Source organism: Pelodiscus sinensis, chromosome 17 (genome assembly GCF_052426305.1).
Source record: "Pelodiscus sinensis isolate ZL-2025 chromosome 17, ASM5242630v1, whole genome shotgun sequence".
In the NCBI taxonomy this organism is placed as follows: Eukaryota; Metazoa; Chordata; order Testudines; family Trionychidae; genus Pelodiscus; species Pelodiscus sinensis.
In genome coordinates, this window is record NC_143068.1 from 3,621,474 (window position 1) to 3,643,635 (window position 22,162).

The following is a 22,162-nucleotide window of genomic DNA, read 5'->3' on the forward strand; positions in this document are numbered from 1 at the left end:
CGCGCTCGGAGCCCAGTGACGGCGCCCCGCCCCTCCCTCTCTCTGCTAGGCCCCGCCCCTCCCTCGCGGCGCCGCCTCAGCCGCGGCGGCCATTTTGTGTCGCTGCTCGGTCGGTGGCGCGGGGCTCGCGCGGGGAGTGGGGCCGGGCGGTGACTGGCTCCTTTCTCGCCCTTTCGCGGCCGATCCCTCGGTAAGACACCGGCAGCGGCCGGGCGCCCGGCCCCGCCCCGCAGCGGCCCGTCCCGAGGAGGCCGGGCCCCGCGCGGAACGGGTCCGCCCAGCCGCACAAAGGGGGGAGGGGCAGGGATGGGCTGAGGAGGCCCCGGGCGCGGGCTGGACGCGCTCGCGGGGCTCCGCTGGGGCCCGGGGCGGGGCCCGGCGCGGGGAGGTGAGTATCGGCGGGGCCGGGCGGCGCGAGGGGCTTTCCCGGGCGCTGCCGCCTCAGCCCGCGTGGCCGCCGCCGGTGCGCGCGCCGGGCGGGAACCGAGGGCAGCGCGGGGCGGCGGGAGCCGCTGCAGCGTCTGGCCTGGCCGGCCCGGGGCGCCCGCTCGCTGCGGGCTGGATGGAGCCGCGCGCGGCCCGGGAGCAGCGGGCGGGCAGCGCGGCCTCGCTCCGAGCGGTTGTGGCAGCTTCCAGGGAAGGGGCTGGAGGCTGCGTCTTCGCGCTCAGGGCACGGGCAGCCCCTTGCTCTGTGCGAGGTGGACGCGCTGGAGCAGGAGGAGCGTTGTACGAGGGACGGTTCAGTGAGAGCAGGGCCGAGATGCGCTGTTCGTGTGAGCTGATGTTCGGTCGATGGTCATTGCAGCCTGGCGATGTTCTCGGCACTGCGGTAACGTTTCCTAGGCTCGCTGGAAGATAGGACAGTGCTTCACAGTGAGTCTTCAGGAGAATGCACATCGCTCTTGTGTGTAGGAGGTCAGACTAGATGATAGCAATGATCCCGTTTTAGGACTGGAGTCTGTGAAACGTGATTCTCTGAAATTTCCTTTCTGTGGAGTAGAAAGGACCTTGGTTCTTGTTGTTTTGCATCCTTAGACTAGTCTATACAGTGCTACCAGACCATTTGTTGCTTTTTAAGTTTATCCTGTACAGACTAACTCGGTTATCACCTGAAGCCTTAAACTTTTGTATCTCTTCAAGCTTCCCTTACCAACACTGTGGGGTTTAGTCAAGCAGATCAGTGCCTTTTTTCACCATCAAACAAGCTCCTTGCTTATTTTCACTTGTGACCTAAATTGGGTCTCATCCTATTCTCTAGGGAATAATTGTCTACAGTGGAAAACCCAGGAGGAATGTGGCAGAATTGATTTTTTTATATACTCACATTCTTTCATGTCAATTTGGTGCTTGTATCTACATGACTGAAATGTACACTTTTAAATGTTATGATTCAAGATCTAGACAATTTGTCTAAACAAATTAGTTCTGTTGGCTAATGGTAAATGAATTATGTTGGATTGGTACAATGGAAAGTTCAATCGTGGTAGGCTATATTTGAAAAATGTTGAGTTTTGCATACTATAAAGTGCTATTTTGTAGTGTATCTTTAGCCCTGTATTACTGTAGCCTGGTCTGTTAGTTTTAGGTTTCTAAATAAGTATACACAACTAGAATGCTTTTTGGTTTATATAGTGGATATATTCTGAATCATCTGGAATTTCTGAGTAAAATGTTGCATCTGCATGAAAGATCTGTCCTAATCATACTTAATAGATAAACATTTGTGTGAAAGCTGTCTTTCAGGCTGTCATATCTTTTAGAAACTGGTTACTCTTTGAAGTAAATAGCAGGATCCTAATTTGGGGTTGACTGGTCTTGAGTCCTCTAAAAACAAAATAAAAGCATGGCTCTGCTCTGAAGATGAGTATATTTGTCATTTTAATCAAAAAGTCTGTGGGACTTGAGTTGACTTTTTTCTCTTACTTGTAATCTTGCTTTTGACGTCCTGTATCCTGAAAGTTTTCTGAATATGACTGTTTTAATCTTTTGATAGTGAACTTTTCTGGATTATATGCAGTACATTTAATGTCAGCTTGTGGATGTATGTTAATACTAAATGTTTACCGCAGATGCCCCCAGTTTTCCAACTTCATGAGAAAAGAGCATTGAAGTCACACTCTTTCTCATTACATGCTTCCATTTTTTTCTTAGTAGGTTTTTCTTTAGGTATCTTCCAGAAATCCAAGATTATATAGTGCAAGGTGGTCTATTAGGTAATGGAATTGCTAATAAATTACTTTTTACGTCTAGATACACAGACGTTTCCAGTCAAACCATACAGCTTTTTGCTCTTTCTTGTGATCCTTGAATAGAAATTTGGTCTCTAGTACAAAAATTGCCTGGGATCTGACTTTGGTACTTACTACGTGTTGGGTTAACAGTTCTGTGGACTGCAAAAAAAGGCATGGGTTCTTATAGTTCAGTGTGTGAAAGCAAGTGTTTTCCAAAGATGTGACTTGGACGTGTGACTTAGCTTCAAAAGTTTTTGCTGGTTCTTGGAAGCAAGTTAATGTGTAGTTTCTAGAAGTATTTTTCAACAGCAGCGTAAGATACTGCTTTGCTTAAGTGGGGATAGGAAGGTGCAGATTAAAAAGGAATTGATTTGATAGTGTTAGTAACAAATTGGGTAAGGTTTTATATTTCTTGGTATCAGTATTTGGTTCTGCTTTGCTAGTTTTATTGACTAGTTTGGGTATCTAGAAAGGAAAAAACCATTGGAGATATGAAGTTCTGTGTAATGAGTGTTTTCTGTTTCTTAATTTGCGTGTTCTTCTGCTAAAGCCTTTTTATGAGTTAAAATTTGGTAACAAAGTATAATTAAGCAAGTGCAGTTATCCAAATGTGATGCTGGTGTAGGAGATGAACAATTGTTTACATTTTTTGCACACTTAGTCTTGTGGTTGCTATATGATACAGTGCTTTGTGGTGGTCTCAGCGTCTTGAACTTTCTTAATATACAGTTCATTGTGGACTGTTACTGCTGCTGTTGCCTGAATTGATTTTTGCCTCCATTTATTCTTTATTGCAGTCTAAAAGTTGGTTTTAATTGGTTGCCCACAGGATTGGCTTGGCTTCTACTACTTATTAAGAAAAAACATCTGACTCAGCAGGTAAGAGATTTTGACTTGAAGACTTCTTTTTATGCTTACTAGCTACATGTTAAGAAACAGTCTTAACAGTTACGTGGAATATATTAATTGGTTCAAAATATTTTGGTCAGTAAAAATGGCACGTGTGCACACATGCACACATAAATAGTTCTGCTTTTCAGCTCCAATTCCCATTGGTAATAGTGGTTGTGGTAATGTTGTTGTGGTAAATTACTTTTCTGCCAGATTCTGAAGTAGTGCTGTTTTATCAGCATGTAATAGTTTTGCATACTCTCTCCAACAATTCTCCACTATTTGTAAGTATAGATATTTGCTGCAGGCAATAGTTCTGCATGTTCCTAGAAGTGATAGATACTAATATGTAAAATACGTTATTTGGATTCTTTTTACTAGTAGTTGCAGTATTTATTCAGTTATATTTATTTCTGAGACGGTATTTAATCTTTCCTAATAGGTGAATGCTAGTCCTTTGCAAAAAGTCTGTCTGCCCATTTCTGGATATTACTAGTCCCCTAACACATCTCGGGCTAGATACCTTCAATCCTTCTTGCCGCATCAATGCTGTTCTGCCTTTTTGATTCTGTCCAAGGATTGCCAAACGTGTGTGTTCTGGCGGTGGTATTGTAGTTTAACATTCAGCGGAGACTAGATTGAGCCTTCCACACTTGTATTTGTACCTGTGAACAAGATGTAAATTCAAAGGTTAATCCAGTGCCTTCTCTGTTTACTAATTTAAGGCCATATGTAAAAAATAATTATTATCCTCTGTGTACCCAGCTTCTGTTAACATTACTGAGAATTGACATATACATTGTCAGTATAAAACAGTCAGATATTGTTCTATTCAATTGCACACTATAACAGCAATTATTTTTGAAATGGGCAATAGAAGTACTTATGTGTCTAGCTAGATGAACGTGATTAAGTTAAGTTAATCATTTCTTAATTTTAATTAAACTAGATTTTTGTTTGTGAGTGGTTCATTACTTTCTCTTTTTAGTCACAAATTGCTAATATGCTGTACAATTCATATGATTTTATATTACTTTTTAAATACAATTTCAGATTTTGCATAGATAGATGCTTTATACTTAAAATGCCCAAGTCATACAAAAGTTGAGGGGTATCATTGACATCCTTACCATGAACAACATAACCCTGAACATGTTAAGCTTACGCTGTATTTGCAGCTCTCTCCTTCCAGTACTGAAGTGGACAGTAGAAAAGCTTTAGCCAGACTGTGCTGCTCCATCATGGTTTATAGTTCAAATCAATGGGATTTTTTGCATCTACATCACTTAAGTGCTTTTGAAAATCCCATCCCAAAGAACTTAACTATAGGCTTCTATTTTGGTGAATTTGGGCCTGTGAGTGGTTTTAGGAGTTCGTTTTGTTACAGTAAAATTCCAGAATTTTTGTTAATGGTTAAAGTGTTTTGAAGTGACATATTTTATGCAACTGAGAAGCTTTTACTAAAAATACAATTTAACCTCTGATGTTACAAGCAGTTACTGATATCCTTAACTTCAGGCATAAATACTCCAAGTGAGTCAAAGCATCTAATCATTTGAATAAAATTCTTTTACCTGTTAAGTGTTTGCATGATCAGGACCTTAATTTTCATTTTTAACTTTTTACCCTTATTTGTAACATTGAAATAAGAGAGCCTATCAGGGTGATTTTTAAAAACTCTAGTGCATTATAATTCATTACAGAAAATTTTCTTTCTTACATGTTTTACTTTTCACCCATATATTTCAAAGCTGCCTTAGAAGTTGGAATACCTGAATTCCCACTAATTTTAATGGGAACTGGGAATCAGAATCCTGGTCCCATGAAATAGGTGACTTTAACAAATTTTACTTTTGGTTGATACTTATAATCCATGGTGTCCAACCAGTTCTGAAACAGTAGCTGCTATAGTGGCTAATGCTATAGTGAACTAGCCACACTCAACCATCCAAATAGTCACATTGTTCAAGCCAACTAGCCACACTCAGCTGGCCTGATAGCCAGCCACATGTGGCTAGTGGCTAGCGTGCTGGATACCACCGCTTTTAATGTTAGGCAATTGGACAACTTTTGGCCTGTGTGTTAGATTCAGGATAATAAATGCAGTTGTCTGGTATCCACAAAACGTTAGATCTTTAGGCTGGAAACCATAATTTTAGGAAAGGTTCAAGCTTATAATTGCAGTAATAAGCTTCCAAATGTAATACAGCACCATTTTAACCTGAAATGACAATTCTAGGAGGTTTGAACCTGTGCAGTCATCTCCATTGCATGCTATCTGTAAAACCTACCAATGATTATTTAAAGACTGGATTATAAACTAGGTCTGCAGAGGAACATTTGAAATACATTTGTAATTTTGTGCTTGTTATTGCATTTAAACATGTAAGTAGAGTAACTGCATGTTCACAGGAGCAAATAGAGACCTCCCCACAAATGTGTGATTTTCTTTTTTAAATAATCTGATATCTATTGGAGTTCTACTATGAATCACGGAGTTAGAGCTGTAGTGTGGCCACACCTGGCATGATTAAAATGCTATTTCTGCAAAAAATAAGTTTTGACACTCTTGTGCTTACCTGCTCTTTTTAAAATATCTGTAGAGAAGGTTAGCTTGGATTCTAAATCTATCCTTAAATCTTTAACTGCTTTGGAGAAATTGAAATGTTTTGCACCAGAAGTATTTTAATTAGCAACTACTTTGGTTGTACGAAGTGGAAAACTCACCAAAACCACTTATATAAATGTTTTTTAAATATATCAATATTTAATGCTCTTATCAGTTACTGTGACATTTCTGGTGCACCCTTGAAATCATTATGAAGCAGTCAGTTTTCTATTTGACAAAGGGTAAAATAAGTAGTGGAAAACGTATGTGCTTTTTGAGGGCATATGGGTATAAACAATTCAAATATCTAATTTTAATCTCTTTACATAGTAGATAATGCTAAGGACTTATGTCTAAATTAGGGCTGTCAAGCGATTAAAAAATTAAACTCTGCAGCTGCATTTCATGGGGCAGTGCTGCGGAAACCCAGGATCAGCTTGAGTCCTCGGCTCACCCCAGGCTTAGTGCAGCTGCCCTTTTGAAACGCCGCCCTAGGGGCAGTACTGCAGGAGCCCAGGATCAGCTGGAGTTCCCAGCCGATCCCAGGCTCTGCTAGCGCTGCCCCTTTGAAACTCTCCCGCTGTGTTTCAAAGTGTCAGTGCTGCACATAGCCCAGAATCAGCGGGAGTCCCCAGCTGACCACAGCTCCATGTAGTGCTGCCCCTTTGAAACTCCAGCTGATCCCATGCTTCAGCGCAGCACTGCCCTGGCGGTGTTTCAAAGGGGCAGTGCTGCGGAAACACCTCAGATTAACATGTTAATTTTTTTAATGCATTAATTGTGCTGTGCGTTAATCGCAGGCGTTAACATGCGTTAATTGACAGCTCTAGTCTAAATATTTTAAAAGCTGGAGTTCTTGAGCACCTTTACTTGGCTATTTTACATGATTTTTCCAAACTAATCAGTGCTGTAATATGGACACTTCTGGGCTGCTGTTTTTAAAAAAGCTATCTGTTGAAATATGTGTAATTTTTTACATGTCTTTAAACATTACATATCTCTATTAATATTATCCTGTGATATGACACATTCCCTGTTTCATAACAGTTCATTAATGCTAAATATGTAGTAATTTCCATTATTAATTGCTAGTTTTGGACCTCTGGAGCCTTATTTACATAATTTTAAGGAAACAGTTTCATTCTCCTTAAATAACAGTGCTCCTTTTCAAACAACAAAAAAGCTTGAAATGTTAATTATTATAGAAGTTATAGCAGTTTTTTTCTAATAGTTTGACAAGTGGTTTACTTCTATGTTGTGAACACTTCAGCTGTTCAGATGAAAATTACACCATTACCCTTGAAAATAGTTGAGCAAACAAATGTAATTTTCATTATTTATGCTATAAAATTTATACTGTACGACTTCTAAGAAAGTATTGAAATGAGACCATAATGGCCAAACTAAACACATTCCAAAACTTTTAAGAAATTATTTTAAGAAGTCTAGAACGACTGAATACACCTTCCTTTACAGTTACATTTGATATTTCTGGGGAAGAAAGTGTTATTGTTAAATACCAAGATATTTTAAAGTATTCCACTTTCTTGATCACATTTTCTTTGATTTAGTAGTTCCAGTCCCTTCAGTCTAGGAAAATTCTGATAACAAAAGGAGACCCAACACTAGAGCGTTAGCATAAATAGTGTACCTGTGCAGTAGATAGGATGATGCTTGTTGCTGGTAACTGATATCTCTGCAGGCAGAGAGGGAATTCTCACTTCTAATGCCAATTTGCCACAGGCCAGAGCCTACGTAATATTAAAACCCATTGCTAATAGTGATTAGAAGACAAAAGGGGGGCAAACTGCGGGATGCTTCAAAGGAAAGCAATGTCCCTTCTGCAGTTATTGAAACTGAGATTACTTGAGAGCATAAAGTTTGGTGCCTTTGATCTGTTGACCATAATGCACGGGGCTACTTATTTTTCCCCCAAATGGTGGCAGTCTTCTGTTTTGCTTGAATATTTAGTTGTCAGGTATCAATGTGGATAATCTTTGAGTTTCTGTCGAGCACTGTTACTTAGCTGTTCAGAAGAGGAATTGGAGAATAAAGTCTTCATCAAAACTGCTGGGGGAACGTAGGGAAGCAACTGTACTGTAACTGAGTTTGAATTTTACTTGGGCACTGAGATATAGAGCTTTTGTTGCGGCAGAAAGTACTGTGGGATCTTATAATCAAAGTTGTTCAGGACTTGAGTTTTTTACATCCAGCTTAGATGTGACATTTTAGGTAGCTCATTGCCTCCCACAACTGCACTAGCCTGTATGGCTTGCAACTGATTCCCTTAATAATATCTTTACATAGGAGCCTTTGAGTTAGGCGGGTTTAACTTTAGGCACTCATTTTTTAGAATCTTGGCTTTAAGGTTTACCTACGTATACCTACATCCATGCTTTGGTTCTGCTCCACAGATCATTAGGCTTTGCTCAGGCTTTGAATTTAGCCAGCAAGGGAAAGTTGGAGAAATAGTGTTGATAACTAGTTTTAAATATTGGAGTTAGCAGTTCTGGGGCGCATTCCATTAACAAAATATCTGGACACAGATTGTTTCTTAAGGTAATGCTTGAAGGCCCAATTAAGATCAGGGCCCTATTGTGGTAGGTAATGCGCATACACAGAAAAAGATAGTCCTTGTTCCAAAGAGCTTATCCTCCCTCTCTTTTCTTGTTTTGGAGTTGGTTTTGCTAAATGTACTGTAAAGTAACTGAAAAACCACGTAGCAATAAAGCTATGATTAAAAAATTGACCAAGCTAAATTTACGATTATGATTAATTTCCTTTCTCTCAGTAAATATATATTTAATACTTGAGCAAGATAGAAGGTTTTAAAGTTTATTCAGTAGTATTGCTTTTTGCTTTTTTCTGTTCAGTCAGAGCATGAGTCTTTTAAGTATATAAAAGTGTCTTACTGTTTTAGTAGTCTTTCAAGATTCAAGGTGCATGGACCCATTTCTGCATGTGGCCACTGCTTAGATGAAACATTTTTTTTGTATTTTCCACTAAATATTGAATCATCTGATGTGATGGTTCTAATTTAATTTCACTCTTGGGTTTTGTATTGACACTTGTTTGGGTATCAGGCCGACTTTGCTTTAAAATCTTGATTTTTAACAGATTTATTTTTTGGAATTTTTGGTTCATATCTTGAATTAATCTTGTGCTGTAAATGTTTAATATTTTATTTGTATGAATAAAAAGTCTAGAACTTAAGCATGCTTTAATTTTTCATGATGTCTTTAGGAATGTAAGCAATGTAGTAGATGTCTCTAGGTAAATATATGGTATCATAAACAGTAGTCTGACATAGCCGTTGCCTTTTCTCATCTGCAGGTGTGTGTTGTTTCAGCGCAGCATGGCTGTGGTCATCCGTTTGCAAGGTCTCCCGATTGTGGCGGGGACCATGGACATTCGCCACTTCTTCTCTGGATTGACCATTCCTGATGGGGGCGTGCATATTGTAGGGGGTGAACTGGGTGAGGCTTTCATCGTTTTTGCCACTGATGAAGATGCAAGGCTTGGTATGATGCGAACAGGTGGTACCATTAAAGGGTCAAAAGTAACACTGTTGCTGAGCAGTAAAACTGAAATGCAAAACATGATAGAACTTAGTCGTAGACGCTTTGAAACTGCCAATTTAGACATGCCACCTGCAAATGCTAGCAGATCTGGACCACCGCCTAGTTCAGGAATGAGCGGTAGGGTAAATTTGCCTACTACGGTACCTAACTTTACCAGTCCTTCTCCTAGTGTAGTAACTGCAGCTACTTCTGTGCATGAAAGCAATAAAAACATACCCACGTTCTCAACTGCCAGTATGGGAACTGCACCTCCAAATCTTGGGGCTACATTTGGTAGTCCAACCTTTAGCTCAACAATACCTAGCACAGCATCCCCTATGAACACAGTACCACCTCCACCAATTCCTCCCATTCCAGCTATGCCGTCTTTGCCACCAATGCCTTCTATTCCCCCCATACCTGTCCCACCTCCTGTACCTACACTGCCCCCTGTTCCCCCCGTACCACCAATACCCCCTGTTCCTCCTGTACCACCAATGACACCTATGCCGCCTATATCAGGAATGCCTCCTATGAATCCTCCACCTATAGCACCTTTACCTACTGGAATGAATGGGTCTGGAACAGCAATGAGTATGAACAGTGGCTTGAATCCATTGTTTATGGGGCCTATGAATCCTGTAAATCCTATTCAGATGAATTCTCAAAGTGGTGTGAAACCCCTTTCTATCAACCCAGATGACTTGTATGTCAGTGTTCATGGAATGCCCTTTTCTGCAACAGAATCTGATGTAAAAGACTTTTTCCATGGGCTCCGTGTGGATGCAGTACATATGTTGAAGGATCATGTAGGCCGAAATAATGGGAATGGACTAGTTAAGTTTTTTTCCCCTCAAGATACTTTTGAAGCACTGAAGCGAAACAGAATGCTGATGATTCAGCGCTATGTTGAAGTTAGTCCTGCAACAGAGAGACAATGGGTATCTGCTGGAGGCCATATAACTTTCAAGCAAACCATGGGTCCTACTGGACAAACCCATCCTCCTCAACAGACGCTTTCTAGGTCCAAATCTCCTAGTGGACAGAAAAGGTCACGGTCAAGATCTCCTCATGAGCAGGGTTTCTGTGTGTATTTGAAAGGTCTTCCCTTTGAGTCAGAGAACAAACATGTGATAGATTTCTTTAAAAAGTTAGATATTGTTGAAGACAGTATTTATATAGCTTATGGACCCAATGGGAAAGCAATTGGTGAAGGCTTTGTTGAGTTCAGGAATGAAGCTGACTACAAAGCAGCTTTGTGTCATCATAAACAGTACATAGGGAACCGTTTTATTCAAGTTCATCCCATAACAAAAAAGGGTATGTTAGAAAAGATAGACATGATTCGGAAAAGGTTACAGAACTTCAGCTATGACCAGAGGGAGGTCATGATGAATACTGAGGGAGAAACAGGTCCGCCAAAGTTATGTGCACATATATCAAATATCCCATACAGTATTACAAAAATGGAAATCCTTCAGTTTCTAGAGGGACTGTCAGTGGAAGAAAACTCTGTACAAATTCTTGTTGATAACAATGGGCAAGGCTTAGGACAAGCATTGGTTCAGTTCAAAACAGAAGAGGATGCTCGTAAGTCAGAGCGCCTGCACCGTAAAAAACTGAATGGAAGAGATGTTATTTTACGTGTAATCACCCTTGAAGAAATGAGAGAAGTTGAGAGAAATCCATCATCCCAAGGGAAAAAGTTGCTGAAAATGCCAATGCAAGGGAATGCAGGAATGCCAGGAGTGCAAAATGCTGGTGGGGATGAGCATTCCTTTATGGGTAGTAACTCAAAAGATGGAAATAATGCCCCTCCATTTAATTTTCCCAGTAATTTTAGTGGGTCTAACACATTTGGTCCCCCTCTTCCACCACCAGGAATAGGTGGCTTTGGTGATTCTAGACCAGGAATGCCTTCAGTTGGAAGTAGTGGTTTACCTGGTGCAGGTATTGATGTCCCAGGTTTTGGAAGTGGTCCTAGTAATCTGAGTGGGCCATCAAGTTTTGGAGGAGGGCCTCAAAACTTTGGGAATGGGCCTGGTAATTTAGGTGGGCCTCCTAGTTTTGGAAGTGGCCCTCCTGGTATTGCAGGTGGTCTTGGACATTTAAGTGGACCTCCAGGGTTTGGACCTGGACCTGGAACCTTACATATTAGTGGACCCCCTGGTTTTGGAACAGGTTCTGGAAAACCAGGGCCAACTGTCATTAAAGTGCAAAACATGCCTTTTACAGTATCAGTGGATGAAATTTTGGATTTCTTTTATGGTTACCAAGTGATCCCAGGTTCTGTGTGTTTAAAATACAATGAAAAAGGTATGCCAACAGGAGAAGCCATGGTTGCATTTGAGTCTCGTGATGAAGCAATGGCAGCTGTTGTTGATCTAAATGACAGACCTATAGGTTCAAGAAAAGTCAAACTTGTTTTAGGGTAGCTGTTCGTATAAAATGTTTGTAGAATAGTTATTCATAGTGCTGTGATTAATTCATCCAGATTGTTTTTATAGTATTTCCAGGCTAGAACCTGTGGATTGTTTAAATTGTAAACGGTGGATTGTTTAAATTGCAAATAAATTTGTTTTGATAAGGCAGAGCACTGGTTTAACCATTTACAAAAGAATCACTGCAAGGATAAGTATGCAGTGAATTTCCCAGTACATCTGTGTGGAAAAGGCAGATTCTTATTCACTAATTGAAATGTTTGCTAAAGCTAAATTGGCCACATAATGCTTATCAAGGAATCTAGATTGGTTTTATGTAGGTACAGATAAGGGAAATAGATACGTATTAAGATGAAGTCAGTGAGTGAGTGCTATTGCAAGCCACTGTAAAACGAGATAGCTAGTCCTAGATTTGGTTAAAAGCTGGCTGAATTTGCTTTGTTACAGGTCAAAGCTTGTTTAAAGTCCTGATTTTACTTTGCAACTGAATGAATTCTCAGTGTACACAAATTAACTGTTTTGTGTATGTACTTTTATTGTTTTTCAAAGGTTCTTGCTGTATGTGAACAGTCAAATTATGCACATTGACGGTGTGTCTACCAAACTAATTCCTATGCATATGAGCAGAACTGTTTTGTAAAATTCAAGCTGTTCTTTGTGGAATAACCTTTAGTTATTTTTATTGTTGCAATTAAAACTGTGCAGAATAAGACTTTTGCCACAAGTATAGGTATAACCTGAAGTATATTGAGTTGACTGTTTTCTTAAAATTGAATTATAAAGTTGATGCCATATAAGCAACAACTAGAAAATGTTCATCATTGTTTAAGTAGCTTGATTTGTTAGGATTACATAAATCAGTTGGGATAGGATTTTCAGCACTAGTAGGGCTATTGAATGTTGTAGTTCTAACCTGTTGAACTACTCACATAGACTGTCTCATTTAAGAGACCCAAAGGAATTTATATTACTAGAAGATTGGAATCCTCTTAGTTTTAAGAATAGTGTAAAATGTGAAAGATTTTTGGAATTACCTGTGACTCTGGATATTTCTACAAGACTCTTCAGAGACTAAATTTTATTTGAATCTACTTCCTTTGAGTGTATTGTATATTTTTCAATAAAGTTGTTTAATTCCAATTCTGTAAAGAATTGCTAGTTTCTTTGCTGTTCAGTAAAGCCTTTAAAGGAGAATAAAGAATTAGAACACAATTATACAAACGAGTAAAAAGTAGATTTTGCAGTTTGTCTACACTTAGCTTATAAAAATTCAGAGTCTTGGTCTGAAAATTCTACTGTTCCCTGCAAATCATTGTACTTAAACACAGCAGTCTATAAACTAACCTGTTGGTTGAAGAAAAATGGTGCCTTTTAGTGTTGCATATCATGGAACACTTGAAGTATGTAGCCTGGTATAATTTAGAGGTGCAAGTGGCAACAGTTTTATTCATGTGGTCTGTAGGAGAGATTTGAAATCCTGTGCAACACTACATCCTGAGAGGATTTCACAGTACAGGAATTTTTGGAAGGATTGTATAAAGGTGTACTACAATAAAGAGAGGCGGTTGCATTACAGATGCTTTTGTAATTCATGAGTATAAATTTGTTTTGACCGATCACTAGGTGGCGCTCCCTGACTTTGGAAAAGTGATGTGATTGTATATACTGTTTAAAATTAAGCCTCCTGTTAATAAAACTGTCTCTGAAAATTCATGTTATGCATTTTAACAATCTTTGGGGATATTGTTTCAACACCAGACTTTTTTTCTTTGAAAGGCTGAAAGTTCCGTTACTGATGTCGGAAAGATGCGATATTTGAATAGGAGAGAAGTCTTTCAGTTTATTTTTTTTATATTTTGCTCTGTTCCTAAAACAGTACATTTTATTAAAATTTCATACTATATTGCAGTTATTATTTGGGTGCTGTTTCTTCATATTTCATACTGGAATAAAAATCTTGAAAAGGAAAACTTGCCTTCATTGTTCACAGAATTAATTCAATTAAGAATTTTAGTATGTGGCTTGCAGAAACTTGTGGTTATTGTATTTCAAGCTTGAATGAATCACAGCAATGCATTTCTTGTTGTGGAATGTAATTAAACTACTGGTATCTGGAATTTGATTCCTTGTACATATAAGATTTAATACAGTGCTGTGCAACTTGTTTCTCTTGGTATTTGGGAGTGGGATTTTTGGTATAATTTTCAAAATACTCTAGATATTGCTTTCACTGTGAATATGTTCGTACACATATTCAGACTTTCTAACAAGTTGCAGGTTTGTGTTAGAAATTTATTTTTTTTTTAGTTATTTTTAATTTTCTGTATTGTCTAAGGGATCTGTAAAGCTGTTTCATGCGTTGTGCATTTGTAAATGCTTTAATTCTGTTTTCAAAAATGTATGTAAATGTGTTTGGAAAAGGAGCTTTCTAATGAAGGGTTTGCGTTTTGTTCTCTATATCTGGCCAAATAGCTGATATGCTCATTGTCCTTTAGTATAAAGGTTAGTAGATATATACTTGTTAGTAAATTGTGGATTTCACAACAAATATTAATAATCCTCTTTACCTAGAGTTTTGAGATGTATTTCATATAAATACTGTAGTTGTACACTTTTATAACAGTTAAATGGTAATTTCTTAAAGCTAGTGTAAAATATGCATTGGACTAAAATTAGTTGAAAACATCGATTATACCCAAAGTTGCTATGGCAGCTTTTTCATGTTAGTCAAACTGGACTAAACTGTTAAAATCAAGAATTGAACATTTGGGATACCATTTACCCAGAACTTCACAGAAAAAAAATTGAGCTTGCAGGTGTCAGCTAGCAAGAGAAAGACATTAGTAGATGGTGGTGGCAGCCTAGTGGCCATTAGTTATTACAATTAGGGCTGCTTCTCAGTTACTTTGGCTAACTTGAAATTTTAAAAACAAGTTTAGTCTGAAGTGTCTAAATATCTGGCCTTTTGACTCAGAAAAATGTATCACGTGTGGCAGTGTAATATCTTATTTTAAGACTTGATGGGAAAGAATTATTAGTATCAGGTGTCACCATCATATTCAATCTAAGTTTTTTCTGTTTTTGAAGTAGTTTATTTAATAAACATGTTATAAAATACACAAGATGCTGTTTTTAATATTCCAAAAAAGAATGTTTTCTTGCACAACAGAAATAAATTTGGAAAAGCTAAGATTTTATTAATAAAGGAATACTGTCATTTAAACATCTCTAAATATTAGTAATTGGGGTTCTATTGGTTTGGAATATTGAAGGTTATATTCCGTACCATCCATCTTCTGTTGGAGCAGGGAGAAAAATGGGTAAGCCAACAAGTTTGCCAGTTCATACTGAGCTTTTGAGAGATTCACAAATAGACCGTGAGTTTTGCTTGTTTTTTGGCTGCAGTTTAGAACTCACCTGTGTTCTATTAGGATATGTGAAAGAAATAAATCTTATCCAGTTGTTGTTGGGCTTTTTTGGGGGGAGGGAGGGGATTTTTTGTGTGAAATAGGGAATTCCTACTAAAGGATAACTACATTTCAGTTAACATTCACTTTTATGAATTCCATAACAATTGTCATTTGATTTTTAGTTTTGAGGTGGAGTTTCCAATCTCTTAAACTAAATCTCTGTAGCACATGATCGCAGAATCAAAGGGCTTCAGTTTTTTTCTTCAACTCTAAAATCTAGTGTTGATGGAATTCTATAGTACAGTGAAACCTTTGTTATCCGGCACTCTGTTAAACAGAAAACTTTGTTAATCGGCATTGCTCCTAGCCATAATACTGTCACATCTTCAGATGCACAAGCCTGGCTTGGTTTACCATGATTGGCTTAACAATTTTCTATTTAAGAAGTACTAATAATCTTTAACTCAAAATAGAAATGTGAGACCAACTGCCTGACGCTACAAAACTACCAATATTAAAAACCTGAGTTTTACTATTATTGTCCATTGGTTTTTTTTCTAGGTTGTTGGGGACCCTCAGATAACTGGAATTTCTAGATAAACTGGAATACCCTAATCCCCATGCGTGCAGGATAACACAGGTTTTACTGTATGTGTATGTCTTTAGCAATACGATTGCTTGATCGCAATGATTTTTACTGAGATTCAGTAACTGAACAGGAAAACATTAAAATACAAAAGAACTGTCAAACTAAGACTTTCAGAAAGTAAATTTTAAAAGTATTTGCTCATCCTTTATATAAAAAATTTCTTTTAAAAAATCATATGCATACTGTTCTCCTGCTTGTTCATTGAGGGTCAGCTTTCATAAGGGAAAATGTGCAAGTCTAAAAGCAATGCCACCCTTTTTTTTTCCCCTCTCAAACTCATGCCTGCTGCCTCTTCAGTGTGTTTAGATTAAATTGGAAAATCCTGTTGCTGGACCTTAAAGAATAGTGATAGAGACCTGTGCATAGAGCAGTGCTTGATGTCCTACTAGAGCATGGAATGGAAATTTAGCTAACATCAGCAAATCAGGAAAAGTGTCTACCAAAGGGTGTCATGCACAAAGTACAACTTTTTTCTAACTTCTGGTAATAAGATTTTCATTGTAGGGAGGCACAGTTGTCAGTTTATTTTTCTTTAAGATTTGGCTTCCCTCAAAATAAAAAAATCTTTCAGTTGCTAGTATTTACTCCATAACTGAGGTTTGTGGCTCTTCTGCACAGTTCCTTCTAGGTGTCTGCTTGTCTGAATGTGCTGTAGTTCTTTTTCCATAAAGATGATTTTTCTGACTCAGAGGTGTCCTGTGGCACCTTTAAGACTAACAAATTTATTTGGGCATCAGCTTTTATGGGCTGGAACCTGACTCAGTAGATCTCAAAGGTTTATTTTGTTTACGAATAAAGAGGCCTGGAATTTCCTTGTTCTGGGGACTGTTCCCACGCCCTGGGTCTGAATGTTCTTGGTTCAGGACTTCTGTCATTTTAAGTTTGAATATTGAATTGACAATAGTTTTATAAGCTTACCTCTCCTTTCTTTTAATACACTTCTCTCTAGTTGCTCCAGAGTGCCTCAGCTTATGGTTCATGTGTGTCAAAATGGATGGGTTAGCCTACACCCTTCATTCTCTACACTGGCAAAGTTGTCTGCAGGTTCCTGTATGTGGTGACCCTCAATTTTTTTCTCGGCGCAGTCCCAGTGGGACTCTTTTTTTTCTCTCTCTCTCTGGGGGAGGAAATGAAAAAAGATAATATTTCTAGGGACCTTACAGCATCATAGATTTTAACTTAAATTTGCTTGTTTTCTCAGCTTTCAAATTGTGAAATGTTCTCATGTTGTATATGAAATTGTTCTCAAGTGGAAATGTTGCCATATATACCAAAATAAGATTTAGAGCCAAGTAAAAGATGCTCCTCTTAAGAAGATTGATTTGCACCAACTCAGTTTTTATAGCCTACAGATTGAATACTTGAAAGTGAGAAGATGGTTGTATGTTCCCTCTTTGGTAAACTTATTTTGCTCATTTCTTATTACCTGTGAACTACTGTGGCTGTTTCTTACTTCATTTGTATATTCAGTTACTACAGCTCTGGGAATAGGTTTTAATGAGTATTTTCCTGGCTGACTCCATGGCCATGCAGCACAAAACTGTACAGTGAAGACAATGGATGAAAAGTACAATTTTTCTTTAGTCTCTACAATGGGAGAAGTGTAGGATCTGTCTCAGTGCAGTGAATACAGGAAACTTCACTTAGCCAGGTACTCTCTTCGGACCTATCACTGTAGAATATGTATAAATAGTGACTTGAAAACTTCATGATAGTCTGCACATCAGTAGAAATCCCATATTCAGCCAAAATTGAAGGCAGGTTTGGGTAGAAACTGAAAGTAAATTAGTTTATACTAGTTAAACCAAACAAAAAACTTCTTTGCTAACTGTGTGAAAGATTGAACAATTGTGATTTTTTTTCAGATGTCAAGAATTCATACTTTGTCTAGTTTTTCATGTACTTAAAAGGTACTCGTTGCTACAATATCTGTGACTTGATCTTTTAACTTTTAATCAGGACTTTTCCATAGTAGCTGAAATTTGCATCAAAATCTAAGTTTATTTTTAAAGTGTGTTTAGTTCCTGTGGCTGTGAAGAAAACCTTAACTGTGAATAGTTTAACTATTCCCTGCTTTGAAACAATACATATGAAGGAAGTTCAGTGCCCTTACCTACTTTAATGGGAGTTTAAACAGTGAAATGTAAAGATGGCAACCTAATTGTCTTCATTATTTTATTGATTGTTTTAACAGAAACATCCGGGTATTGTTTCAATACCAGTGGGTTCCATTCCGTATATTTTGAAGTAGTCAAAAGCCACAACTCTGCTTCCTGCTGACAGTTACTACTATCATACGCACTGGCATTTAAAATCTGCCGTAAAATGAAAGCTGAATGTTATGAGATAGCATTAATAATTTAAAAAGGCTGCTGATTAGTTTATTTTCATAATTAATCAAATACCATCTCCATTTTAAAATACCAGTAAAGCTGGCCTAAAAATTCCAGACTGCCATTCCAGCAGAAATTAGGTTCAGTTCTGCCATGGAATAAGTGGAGCCTTGCTTATAACACCATTCATTTACTAAGAACTTTTCGTTCTCAGGATCTTATTGAAATTGGGTAAGTATTATGAGTCTGCTTCAGAATAAACCCTGGATGGAGAAGTGATGACCTGAACTACTGACGCTAAAGTCAGTGGCAGGTTAGACTATTGAATACTTTTTTGTCTTCAACTGGATGGAATGTCTGCCTTAAGTTTCACTTCTAGCAGTGGTTAAATGTACACTGTCAGGTCAAATGTAGTCCAAAATGTAGGCTTTCTTACAAGTTTTAACAAGAATATTAGAGAAGTTAAACCTATTCTATTTTTACAAAAATATATTTTCTTTAAATGTAAACATAGCCTGCCATTTATGTAATCTAAATATTGGAGCATTGAGCAAGTGGATGAGAACTAGACAGCAAAACAAAACTGAAAGGCTAATAAATATGTTCACTATTTAACATAATCCAAAATGTGAAAGCTTAACTCATGGAAAAACAGGCAATGTAGGATTTTCAGAGTAGTTCATTGTTGGCTTAAATCTGCTCCCATTTAGTGAAGGATAAAATATATTAGCTTCAGTGGGAGCTGTTAAGCCAGTGCTGAGCGCTTCTGAAAATCCTACTCTAGATGTTTTTAAAAAATCAAATTGTGTTAACCTTTAAAAACAATCAACATATTTTTCCTCTTAAACACAATTTATTTTTTACAATATGTGTAAAGAAATATTTTAGGGAAACTGGCCATATTGACTTACTATATTTAAATAAAAAAGACAAAAGCATATACATAAAAGTTATATCTTCTGGAGTTCCCTTACATAATATTCTGTAGAAATGTCCTATTTTTTTAAGTTTAATATCTGACGTGGTCCCAATTCCCTTATTTTTCTGGGGAACATTGGCATGATATCTGGCAAACATGAATGTCACAATTCTATAAACTGAGGAGCAATTCTCTTTACTCACAACTGAGGCAGGAGGGCATGCTGATTGTAATGGAAGGCAAGAAAGGGTTTGTGACATGATTCTTCATCCTCCAAACAGGCTGTTCTTTGGAGTCTGGTTACTTTTTTGCTCTTAAATTGAGTTTTCATTTTATAAAATTTAAGTCTTTTATCTTTATGGCTATGGAAGACCAAATTGCACTGAGTAGAATTTGTCATTACTAGAAAAATGCATCTAACTCAATTGATTTTATTAAACTGATGCAGAAACTGACTTAAATTGATTTAACCTTTGTTTATATAAAGTCAGTAACATCTGTAGGCAATGTCAGAGAGCTCCAAAAGATGTGAACTGCCTCATTCACCTCAGTTGGTTGATTAACTTTGAAGTGATCCTTATTTTCAGTGTCAACATTATTTCCTTGGTGGTCACAGTACAAGAAAGGAGTAGGGCGATTGTATGAAACAGTGCTTTATACACCACTGAGTGGTATTTTATTTTAGTGTCTTGAAGGGGTGGAACTTGGGAGAATGTGGCTTTGTCTCTACTGTTTGATTCATGAAAGTGAAATGAGGACCTGAAGTTTCAAACAATAAAAAACCCTATACAGTCATAATTAAGACTAAAAGCAGTAGCTGATACAGATTTTACCTTCCTGAAATATTAAAGGTATTTCAAGTCTTGATGCTCCAGTGTAATGGAAGAATACAGATACGAGGGGGCATGCTGGTGGATGGAAGACATAGGCATAAGTTGTAATTGCTGTTAAAATGAAGTACCTGCCTAATGTTTTGCCCCAGCTTTGTGATGTGATATGGCATGTCTTTGACTGTACTGATACTTTTCATTAATGTCTAATCCAGTGGGTCTCTCTGATCCTTAATAATTGCTACTATAATACCAGAAATAAGCCAAAGCTTTTCTACTGTGCAACATATATATTTTGTACCTTTTATAAATATTAAACTTTACTTCTTCAAACTTATCTTGATTTTTTTTCTTGCTCAGTGAACACCAATTGAAAAGAAATATGTTCACCATCTTGGAGGAATCAATCTCATGCATTAAACATTTTATTGGGATTTTTATTGGGATATTTCAGCTTATTTTGAGACCATCTAATATTTTAAGTAGATGCAATGACACAACTTTTTATTAGGGCTCAATGCAGCTAAGACCCATCAGTAATCTCTGTGAGGTACTACGCTGGTTATACTGCAAGGTGCAATACCTGCCACCACCAGGAGACAGCTGTTACTGTAAAACACCTGTGGCAGAGGGGGAATTTAGCAGAAAATACAAATTTTCTGTAACAATACTCTAGAGCAGAGATGGGGAAAACTAAGGCTCAGAGGCTGGATATGGCCCCTGGCTTGCTTGGATCTGGCTCTTAAGGCTCCCTTCCCAGAATTGGGGAGCCCATGCTGGTCTTCCACCTCCCCTGCTGTCTTCCTGGGGGCTTGGTGTATGCGAAATCTACTAGCCTGGGCTTCCTTAGGCTCTGGTGTGCAAGGGGAATGTTGGGAGTGTCTTTCTCCTTGTCAGTCAGGGGCCATGTCAGTGAGGGTTTGATTGGATTTTTTTCTCTCACTTGTATGCAGCCTGTGACTGATTTTTCTGTGGGTCAGTGGCCCCCAACCCAAAAAGGTTCCTCACCCCTGCTCTAGAGTATTGGACCGTCTGCAGCCATGTGTGTCCCCTGGAATCCTTTGGACTGTAAGAGGAGAGAGTAGTCAGAGCTGGGAACACAACACAAGCCTCTGTGGGGGTAGCCTGTTTCTGAGACAGGAGGGGCGTGGGTTGTGTTGGCAGAGGTGTGTGTATGAGGTAGTGGGTTTATTGGTATGTGAGAGGGGGATAGGCAGATTTAACAGGGAGAGATTGGGACTAGAAGAGAAAAGCAAAGGATAACAAGATAAATATTCTCTAATTTTCCCTTTAGTATAAAGCATCCATTTGTTTTCTTTGAGTGGGGAGAAGGAAGAAGCCAGTTTCCCACTAACCTCTTGTCCCCTGCAAAAATTCTTCCCTGTTAAACCTGGAATGTTTCATTAATAGGGCTTTAAAAAAAAAGGGCTTATTAAAGAAATGGGATGATTGGCATCCATTTATTTGAGGCTGATCCAGGCACACAGGTTGGCATGGAAATCAGTGTTAGCTTTTCACTTTGAAAATATGATCAATGTGCAAGGGGCTGGAGTATGTAGATAGCTATTAGTGAGAGACCCTCACTTCTTTCTAACTTTAGGTAGGAGCCACTACTGGGCAGTCATAAGAAAACTTCAGTGTATCGCAAATATTCTAAGGGAGTTGATTCTGGACCTCAAGTCAAAGCAGTATGTGGCCAGAGTGTCGCCACACATACTACAGTTAGGGGGGCTTAAAGGCATTTTATTGCTGCTGCTGTTGTCAAGGTTAATCCTGCAGTTGACAGTCTTAATTGGAATCACTACAAATCTTTTTCCTATAGGGTTTTGCTGAAGGACCTTGTATAAAATTATATTCATGTTGTTTATACAGCATACCCCACTATGAAACCAATATACTCTCATGAGTTTCTACCCTAAAACACAATATTAACCCAAGAATATGGACAATGCAGAACACACACAATGATGTATGATCAACAGGGCTTTTTTCTTTTTTTAAGAGGGCTTATTAAAGAGATGGGTGTGTTTGGCATACATTTATTTGAAGCTGATCCAGGCACAAAGGTTGTCATGGAAAACATGACTGGGAAATATGGGCAGAGAGAATGAGGTAAGATGGGGGTAGTAGTAGTAGAGCTCTTGAAGTGCTTTGTTAAGTGAAGATTCAGTTCCATATGGAAAGAGGAGAAAACAAACCAGAAAAGTGGGGTTGGGACTAGGAAATGGAGAGTTGGTTTTTGTGCAAAGGAAGAGCCGCATTTGGGAAGAGAGGAAGTTGCTAGAGGAAG

The 22,162-nt window shown here is 38.4% G+C and overlaps 1 protein-coding gene across 1 annotated transcript; it reads left to right on the forward strand.

Moving 5' to 3' along the window:
- The first annotated feature begins 39 nt into the window (after window positions 1–39).
- Window positions 40–20,209, forward strand: RBM12 (RNA binding motif protein 12). The gene is made up of 3 exons (XM_089769636.1): window positions 40–190; window positions 3,029–3,110; window positions 9,064–20,209. The coding sequence occupies exon 3, from the start codon at window positions 9,086–9,088 to the stop codon at window positions 11,723–11,725; it is 2,640 nt and encodes an 879-aa protein (XP_089625762.1). The 5' UTR covers window positions 40–190; window positions 3,029–3,110; window positions 9,064–9,085; the 3' UTR covers window positions 11,726–20,209.
- Window positions 20,210–22,162: the final 1,953 nt, after the last annotated feature.